The following is a 10263-nucleotide window of genomic DNA, read 5'->3' on the forward strand; positions in this document are numbered from 1 at the left end:
CAGCACCCACCAGGGTCGGCCGAGACCCAGCAGCACCCACCAGGGTCGGCCGAGACCCAGCAGCACCCACCAGGGTCGGCCGAGACCCAAATGGCCTCTGGAATGCAGAGAACGTGATGCAGCCCTGGCACTCCCGCCTGTTTCTCGAAAGCCTCGAGCACGCCCTGCCTTCTCCCATCCTTAGCCCTCACCATGGAAGTCCCTGCTGCTTCCTGGCGTGGGGAGACAGTGACCTGCCGAATCCTGAGGGCGCAGGCACCTCATTAAACCCGAGTCCTTCGGCCGCGCTCGTCTCCGGCTCTGAGCAGTGAGAGGTCAGGCCAGAGGTTGGGGGTGAGAGGAGCAGAACAGGCAGGTTGACTGCAACCCACTGCTGAAGGGAGCAGCGGGGAGACAGGAGAGGTCTGCTGCGCCCTGTGGGTCACTCCCTGCCGGGGATCAGACTCAGAACACGATGGCTGGCGGTAGCTTCATAACACTACTTTAACCCCTGCTCTGCTGACTTTTGCGGGCTCTTCTTGCTGTCCTCCACCAAAGCCCTGCCTTTGGAATGTGGTCACTGAGGAAGTGCGTGCCCAGAAGCCCCGTCCTGTGGGAGACCAGGAGCTGACGGCCAGAGCAGAGCAAAACTACCTCCTGGCGTGAAGATGGAGTGCTCCTTTCTCCTCTGGACAAAGCCACCTAGCAAACACAGATGGTCCCCGATGCCAGGTAGATTAGGGGAGCAGTGTGTGACGGACGGTGCTGTCAGCTCCTCTTGCTGGAGAACCAGTTGCTGTTTCCCCAAGAAGCTGGTGTCACATCTGCTGGGACTTCCGCCCATCTCTGTGTCCCCTTACCAAGTGCCTGTGACAAGGATCACATTCGGCTGCACAGCTTACTCACTCATAACCCAACTTTGTTTCTTTTCTACCTTTATAAAATGGTTTTCCGGGAGATGTGGCTTCTAAATGTATTTCCCTGACACACTTATTTTTATTGTGGTTTAACCAAGTGTAACTCCACCTCGGTGTCCTTACCCACACGCGTAGAGTCGGAGGCTTCTCAGATGCTTTATGGACATCCAGGTCAGTGTGACCCCATGTCAAACACCGTGGGCACCACACCCCATCGCAGTACTGTGCATGGGGAGCAGCTTGATTCAAAGGTCCACAGTAAGAGAGAATGTATCAGTCAGATTACCTTAACATCCCTGGGTCAGCTCAGTGTAAAGAGTAACTGGTTCACGCTGAGGTTCGTAGGTAGAGCTCTACAAGTGACGCATCTGTGTTTTTCCCTCATTTCCTGTCCTCTTAGGTGACTCAGTCCCCTAATATCTGACAAGAGTCTGGTCAGTACTGGCTTGAAATGCTTCATTTGAGGTAGTTGTCTGACTGAATTGTAGTACTTAAAAATTAAAATAGTTAATAAGAATGCCGATGTCCATCATCTTATCTGAAGAACTAATCCTTAAATTTTTTAAATTATTTTCCAATTGCCTGTGGGGAAATTCCACATAATCATCAGTGTTCAGTTCCTAACAAGGCTCTAAGAGACCACCACAAGCTGTTAAAAGCTCCCAGGGGCTTTAAAGTAAAAATCCCACATGTGACAAAAGAGTATCATGGCTGGTTCACAGGTGGAATCATTAGTGGTTCTCTCAAATGAGTGTGGCCGTGGATTCTAAGTGGGAAGAAAATCAGCACATCTGTCCGAACTTGAACCCCTACCTACACTCTAAGTTCCTAGAAAGAGGGAAATTTCAAGCACACTGATTGAAATTCAGGCTGGGGGGTCCTCCCTGGTGCTGCAACGGGTTAGGACACAGCACTGCAAGCCAGCCACAGCTACCTGAGTGCGAGTTCAATCCCTGGCCCTGGAGCTGACCCACAGGGTGCAGCAGACCTCTCCTGTCTCCCCGCTGCCCCCCTCAGCAGTGGACTTCGTCCAACTGCCTGTTCTGCTCCCCACTCTGTCTCTGGTGAATCCTCTCACTGCTCCTGCACATCTGGCCTGTACCCCAGTTCCGCATGCATCAATAAATAAATCTTCAAAAAAATGAAATTCAAGCAGAGGATAAAGACCCAATTTATGAAAAACGGTTCATGGGATCAAGTGCTTCCCCCCACCTGCAGCCAGCATCACTGATCATGCTGCCTAGTAGAACTTCCTTCATGTGGAGGAGCTGCAGCATCAACCATCTCTTTATCGCTGACACCATGTCAATGTAACAGGCAGCCCTCCAGTGCTCCCATCTCCCCAACATTGACTTGTCATGGTTCCTATTCAATTGGATGTCCTATTTCCTACACAGATATGGTTTGTATTAAAAATGGCTTCTGGGAAGCAGGCTAGGATGCTGAACACCAGGAGAGACAGATATGTGGGGCTTTACAAAACTAACTGACATCACATTATTCGAATGAAATATCTTGCCACAGAACTGATTGGAACAAAAGCAACTGTTAAGATACGACGACATCACAGCCCATGATTGAGAAATCAACGCCCTTGTGATGGGAGACATGGTATGTTTCCTACTGGACACCCAGAACCATTCAGAAGTTTAAAAGCATACCTAAACTGGGCTATTTTAATGACACCAATGTTCTGAGATTCTGGTGCTGTGGTTCTATCACATAAATTAACTGTCACCGACACCATGGTCTATGTAGGCAGAGGTGATAAAAGGCTGAGGCTCCTCACACCGTGTCATGGAAATGGACAGATCTGGCAGCTCAGCGTGTCCCAGCTCAGACAGCCTCTGCATCTACAACAGTCACGTCTGTTGTAAATTCACAGGAGCAGGACAGAAGGTTCTGGATTAATGAATCCCTAAATAACATTCTCTTGGCTGCAACATCAAACTGCTCTGGAATCCAGTCACTTGGAACAAAACGAAGGGGGTTTAACAAAAAACTTAAGCCGAAAAAAGTAATGAAAATGATTTCCCTTCCTCAGACCCTTCTATTGCAAATCAGGAGCACCGTATTGGCATCAGTAATCTCCACTAAGCCATCTATTGGCTCAATCACAACCTAGAATATTCCATTCCCTGGCCTACCTCTGCTGGCCCTATGTCTCCTAGAAGAAACAGATGGGCAGATTCCCTTAGCTGCAGCCCCATGACTTCTATGAATACTTCTGCAATGCGCATTTGCACTCACCTCCAGGTCTGGGGGCTAGCCATTCATTACCATGTCCCGAAAATAGACACAACAAGGAAATTAATGTCAAGAATAAAAGCGGACTTTTGGGGAAGTTACATATCTAAACAGAAGTTCATGAAAGTTTTCTCTCAAAACATGGCAACTGATCTTCCTAGAGTTCAGGTTTCTTTGATCAGCAATAAGTGTTGATGAAGAATATCTAGAAATAACCTATCCGAAAAACCTGAATATAAAGTGGGCATAGTCTTAATACACAGAAATGTTACTACACAGAGAATCAGTTCAGAACACTTACGGAGGATCGCCCAGAGAGATACTCTGAAAACTCTGGACAGAGAGTCCATCATTCCTAATCTCAAGCGATTTCTGATAGATGCATTTAACACATGACCTCAAGGTTCAATTTCCAAGTTTTACAAGTTTGAGAAACGTGAGAAGTGTAATGATTCAATGACAGGGAAGTAGTTTGAACTAATGTGTTAAAGATGTAAAATCTGAAATTCAAGACAGGAAGTTAAGAGCCCCTGGTGGAGGGCTGCGGCCGACCTGGGGGTGGTGTGGTGACACATCTGAGGAGGTGTGTGCCTACACCTCTGAGAGCCAATGTTACCTCCATTAAAAACAAAGGTGGGACGTGTGCTGAAATGAGTAGGCTGGCAGGGACGGAGAATGCAGAGCGGTGCCCAGGACATGAAGGTAGCAGGCAGCACATGGTGACATGAACAGCATGCTCATAACATTTACCCTTGTTTAGTTAGCTAGGATGCCCGTGTGTCCACATCACACCCGCACGAGCAAGAGACTCCTTTGTCATTTGCCTGCTCAGTGGAGGTGCCGTTTGCAATTTGTCTCTGGGCCTGGGCCGCTCTTTGTGGTCCAGACACCCAGTGAGTGCGAACTCCACACTTCATGCACTGGCTGTTATCATTGACTCTCAGTGTGTATCTTCTCCCTCGAGTTCTCTTTTTCATTCTACACTCAACTATCTGACATACATATCCTTGAACACTATTTTTCCATCATTGGTCAAGAGTCATGTCATTCTCTTATGTGAGACCCAGAATTTCAGTGTTCACTCCACTGAGCCTGCCTCCTCCTATGAGCCCATAATTCAGCAGTGGCCTGGTCATTTGACCACAGCCATCTACACACAACTTCCCATTCCCTCATGTAGGTTTTATTCATAGAGATTTTTACAGTTTGCTCAGTTTGGGCTCTTCCCTTGGCTCTGCTCATTAAGATTTCCCTTGGAAGTTAGTGCAGGTGAGTGGCCTTGTGGATGGACAAATGCTGGACAAGGAAACCAGTGACTGTATTTCTTAGAAATGATAGAAGCTTGTCCAAGACTTTCCTCCATAAACTTTCTAAGAGTTGATCTGATTTCTTTTGACTGCTTTCTTCTTGTAATCAATAAGCCCCGTTGAAGCACTTATGGTCCAAACATGATATAGTTAACATCAAAAGACTTGAAAAATTCTTTCGATGGAAACTAAAATACTTTCCTCATAACTGATAAAAATTCGGAGGGCCTACAGGGTCAGTGGTAATGCTGGTCATTCTCAGTCTACACACATTGCCCTGTTCCTTGTCCCTGTGGTGGAGACAAGATTCACATTCAGAAAGTCAGTCTGGAACTATTTCATGCTATGTCCCAGCTCCTGAGTGAAAGATAGGTGACAAGTAATTCTTTTCATGCCACAAAGAAGTCGATAATACATTCAGGTGTTACTCTGTTTCTGCCACTTTCTGCCCCCACCCCCTTCCTAGATAGTCAACAGATCGGCTGACATTGTGTCTTCTCTGGCTCACCCACCCCTACCTGGTACCTGTCTGAAGACAAGCGTATGTCAGGGCAGATCTGTGTGTGTGTGTGTGTGTGTGTGTGTGTGTGTGTGTGTGTAAAGCGAGGTTCAGACAGTCTCTCTTCAGGGGCTTGTAAACAAGGGTGGTGGGCACTCACAAAAGGATGCTCGGCAGGTTATCAAATGTTTGTCACAATCACCTTACCCTTGGCAGCTGAAACGAATTTAATCTCTCTGCATCTCATTCCTGTCTCTATCCGCTAATCCCCACATTGATTTTTGCCCAAACAGCCTCAAGACTTGAAATAATCAAATCCCATCAGAAAGAAACACAAATGATGTATTTTCGCTTGTTTCTGATCTCATATTCAATCTTCGCTTATAGTTATTTTTTAAAAGAACTAAGCTAAAATGCACAATCAACAGCTGTCATCTACTGTCAGTTAAAACTTTTTTCCAACGGATTCAGTTGCAATCCCTTCAACCTACACTGTCATGCTCAGCTCTCTTATTTTCTGCATTATTTATAGCTTCTGTTCAAAGGAAGGGTTTTGTTTTAAGCAAGAAATGTTATCATGTTGAGTAAATGAAAGGCGGTTTTATTAATTAGTAAAAGTGAAAGCACTACAAAAAGTCTCTAACTCCACCTTCTCTATTACTTATGAAGCTTACACTTGCCTTTTCAACATACAATGGACAGATCTTACTTCTTATGTATTTGAAAATGGTCCTTTATGACACATTATTTGAGAACTTTTTCTAGCCTCAGCCTCTTGAGAGATGATTAAGGACTATTTTTACTTCTTTTTTCCTGGCCAGATTTCAAAAAACACTTCTGTAATGCAAGTAATTTTTTAGGTAAAAAAATATTTCCTATATCAGCCTGAAGGAATGGAATTGACATTTAAAATGAAGAGAGTATGTCAATGTTGCTCCCCCAAATATTCCGTCAACCCTCTTTTGCATCTTGTTCTAAGAGCAACGAAGGCCTCGCCTACAGTTCCCACTGTCAGAAAGGTAACAAAAAAGGCTTGATGTGGTCCAAGGCGATGTGTGTGAAAAGCTGCCTCCCGCAAATGACTTCCTCGCACACCCCCACGGTGCATCAGCCACGGCGCGGCCTCGCGCGGGGATCACAACACCTTTTCTTCCTTTTCTTCCTCCTTTCCAGGACAAGAAAAAACAACCCTCTGTAACACAAGCAGCGTCTGTGAGGGCCAGGCAGGGCCCAGGAGGCCTTGTTCTCCAGAGCCCACGACAAGCAGAGACATCAACCGGACGCAAATGAAGACAAGGGGAAAAGAAAGATGGAAAAATGGGGGGGGGGGTCAGGATAAAATAAAACAAAACTGTCACCATAGAGGCAAGTTGCTTTTTCCTCTGCACGCCCCTGTGCTGATAGAAGGCCCGGAGGCAGGATGGCAAGGGGCTGAGACCGCCTCCCCTACTCGGCTTTCATGCAGGCTCTATCCAGACTTCACGGCCTAGCACCTCAGTGAGAGACAAGTCACTGTCGTTCCCCTCACACAGATTTGAGGAAGCTGCAGCTGGCAACATTCTGGAGTTTCCCTGTGACACAGGAGAGGGCTCTTGGCCAAGCCTGCATGGGGCGGGCACTGGGCTTTGAGGCAGCTTCCAATACAGGGCTGTTCTGCTCCCACGTCTGAAACCAGCAGTGTGCATCAATGCTCGGACAGTCAACGCAGCACTCCTGTGGCCTCTGACCGACTCCACTCAGCGTGCATGTGCCTGCGCCCACCAGTCCCAGGTACGTTCACCCGGAGGAGAGTTCTCAGGCCAAAGAGCAGCTCCGCCTCGCACAGCTCACCGTCATAGTCTGTTACTGGGTATTATAGGACTCGCTGCGTTTTTTGTTTTTAATATCAAAAATGTAGCTGGTCAAAGAATAGGGAAAGCTCAATGTTATTGTATCTGTGATGGACGCATTAGCAAGTACAGGTGATACCAACCTCCAAGTGCTGACACCTTCCTAAAATCGGCCACCGGAAATATTTTGAGGGACCTCCCCAGTGGCGTAAAAGGTTAAGTCTCAGCACTATGAAGCAATCTGCAGCATGAGTTCAATCCCTGGCCGAGGAGAGACCCACATGGCCCGGCAGATCTCTCCTGACCCGCCCGCTGCTCCCCTCAGCAGTGTATTTCAGTGGGATCTGCCTGTTCTGCTCCCCACTCTGTCTCTGGTGAAGCCTCTCACCACCCCACACCTCTGGCCTGAACCCCAGTTCTTCTACGCATAAATAAATAAATCTTTTTAAAAAATGAAAAGTAGGCCCTCCCTGGTGGCGCAGCGGGTTAAAGCACAGCACTGAGAAGCTAAAGTCACTTCCGCATGAGTTCGAGTCCCGCCTGCCCCGGAGGTGACCACATGGTGTGGCAGACCTCTCCTGACCCGCCCGCTGCTCCCCTCAGCAGTGGACTTCATCGATCTGCCTGTTCTGCTCCCCACTCTGTCTCTGGTGAAGCCTCTCGCCACCCCTGAGCCTCCGGCCTGTACCCCAGTTCTGTATGCACAAATAAATAAATCTTTAAAAAAAAAAATATTTGAAACAATGAAATCATGAAAAAGGCAACAGAAACCAATCCACAGGACCAGCTCTTTCCACTTTTGGCACCTGGGGACCAGTGACCTACTCACCATGCGTAACGGTCAGTCTTAGCACATAGGTGTCGTTTTCTCCCGTGCTGGCCTTGATGAGGCAGCGGTAGAGCCCAGAGTCGGAGGCGGTAACGAGGGGCAGAACGATGGAGCTACTCGCCTCCTCACTGCAGTTGCTCTCCACCTGCCTTCTGTACTTCAGAGCATAACTTCTCCCCTGGGACAAGTTGCAGTTAGTTAAAAGGTCGATCTGATGGGGCTGGATCTTCTCCCACCTCACTTCTTGAAGTGGCCACTTCATGTGCAGTGGACAGGTGAGTGTGATATTTCCTCCAGGTTTGGAGAGCACGTGCTTATCTGACGACACAGCTGTCTCAAAACTACCTGCAAAGAAGCAGCAAATTGCATTTAGTGTCTCAAACAGGAGTGTGCAAAGGTGGAAGCAACCTGGAGAAGTCTACAAAAGAAATGGTCTTTAACAGTTTCATTGCTTAGAAACTAAATCACCCATTTTCATAAAAGAAAAGCTTTCCAAGGAGGCTGACAGAGAGAGGGGGGAAGATGTGATTGTTCACACTGTTCTCTTAAGTTGCACTTGGCAGCTGATGTGACAGGAACATCATCAAACCCCCGAAGCTACTGGTGCTTTCCTTGGTAGTGATGGTCTCCAGAAGCCAAATGTCACAGACCACTGTTTTGTAAGGCTGGGCAGTGACTCAGACTCTGGCTTTGAGTATTGAATTTCCAGACTGTGATCATGTTGACTGCAATTTTAATGGCCATATGGCTATGTCAAATCATTTTTCTTTCTTTTTTTTATAACAGTTTATTTTTACATCATTTTGTACTTTTTTTTTTCCATCTCAATTGTAGTCCCCAAATCATTTTTCTTGAATGGTACATAAACATTTTACAGATATACGTGCTGTCTTAGGCATGTGTATGATGTATGAATTCCAAGGTACCAACAAAGTCCCTTCATACTTTCCCTCCTTTTGACCTCCTTAGCTGGAATTCCCAGCACAGGATAGTCAGTAAATGATCGCTAAATCAGGTGTCTAAATCAGTAGTTGTTGGTTTTCTGAGAACCCCAGAAGGTCCCAGTACCCCTCTCTGGCATCTGTAGGTCAATCCTATCTTAATAGTCTTTTAAGGTATACTTTATCTACTTCTTTCACTTTCTTTTTCTGCAAGAATATATGCATATATCTATATTCTTAGGAATTAACTATTACACTATTAGAATATATATCAAAAATTTTCAAAAGTTCTGATTGCTCATAGGACAGGTGTTTATAAATTCTTTCAGATTTTTCTCAGTTTTAATTTCTACAGTAAATATTGATAGATATAACCCACACAAAGAAAAACTCTTTGGGATTCTGAATAATCTTTAAGAAAATAAAAAGAAATTTTACAAAACTCATGAACCACAAAAGATTACAAGTTTACCAAAACAATCATAAAAACAAGAACGAAGCTGGAGGAATCATAATTCTGGATTTCAAAGTATATTCTAAAGCTACAGTAATAAAAACCATGTAACTCGGCATAAGTACAGACATGCAGACCAACCAATGGAAGAGAATAGAGTCAAAAAATAAGTCTTTGTATACAAGGTCACTGGTTTTCTTAAATTATATCTATATATTTTTTACACCATTCTTCATTTTGTACATTTTTCATGTCAGTTGTAATCCCTTAGACTTCCCACCACCACTTCACCCCTGTGCCATCACCAAAGTCTCATGTGCTCTTCCCACCCCAGTTTGGATCCTGTTCCCCTCTCTTCCCCCATAGAATGTCTCTGGTTTATACCTGTTAGCTGATGTTCGTTTTTACTTCTAATACAATTACTATATATATGTATTGTATATGTGTGTGTGTGTGTATTATATATATAGATATATATTCTGATCCCTTATATTGATTTTCAGTCAGGATCTCAGAGACACACAATAAAGGAAAGGACAGTCTCTTCAACAAGTGCTCGCTGAAAATCTGGATATACATATCACAGCAAAAGGAAGTTGGAATCTTAAAAAATCAACTCAAAATCAGCTAAAGATTTAACTGTAAGATCTAAAACTGGAAAACTCTGAAAGAATGCAAAGGACGCATCTCATGATATTGGCTTGGCCACACTTTCTTGAGGACAGCAGGACGCGGGCAACAGAAGCAGAAGTGCACACGTGAGCACCATCAGCTGAGACTGTGGAATGGGTGGAAATACCTGCAAGTCATGTATCTGGCAAGCGCCAAGTTCCAAAACATGTAAGGAATTATCACAACTCGGCATAGGAAATCAGGTTACTTGATGACTAAAGACCAATAAACATTTCTCGAGAGAACACACACATATGGTCAACGGATCAATGCAACGGAGCTCAACGTCACTCGGCACCAGAAAATGCAAATCAGAGCCACAGCGAGAAGTCACCTCACATCTGTGAGGATGATTCTTCTTTAAAAACAAATTGTTGGCAACATTATAGAGAAATCGGAGCCTTTATCCACTTTTGATGGGAATGGAAATGCGGCTTCTATGGATCAACAGTGCGGAGACTCCTCAAAAGCAAAAATAAAAGCACCCTACGATCCAGGAACCCCAGTTCTGGGTGTCCACCCAAAACCCCTACACACAGGGCCCAAGGCGATCCTGGCATTCCCGCGCTCACCGCAGCGGCCAAGGTGG

The 10263-nt window shown here is 45.6% G+C and overlaps 1 protein-coding gene across 1 annotated transcript in view; it reads right to left on the bottom strand.

The window, feature by feature from the left end:
* Positions 1–10263, bottom strand: part of CD226 (CD226 molecule) — a 52125-nt gene that overhangs the window by 12385 nt on the left and 29477 nt on the right. Inside the window, exon 3 of the mRNA XM_004684030.1 lies at positions 7608–7952. Within this exon, the coding sequence (XP_004684087.1) occupies positions 7608–7952 (345 nt within the window). The remainder of the gene's footprint in view (positions 1–7607; positions 7953–10263) is intronic.

The sequence above is a fragment of the Condylura cristata genome, unplaced genomic scaffold (genome assembly GCF_000260355.1).
Source record: "Condylura cristata isolate star-nosed mole 26May11 unplaced genomic scaffold, ConCri1.0 scaffold00016, whole genome shotgun sequence".
Classification (NCBI taxonomy): domain Eukaryota; kingdom Metazoa; phylum Chordata; class Mammalia; order Eulipotyphla; family Talpidae; genus Condylura; species Condylura cristata.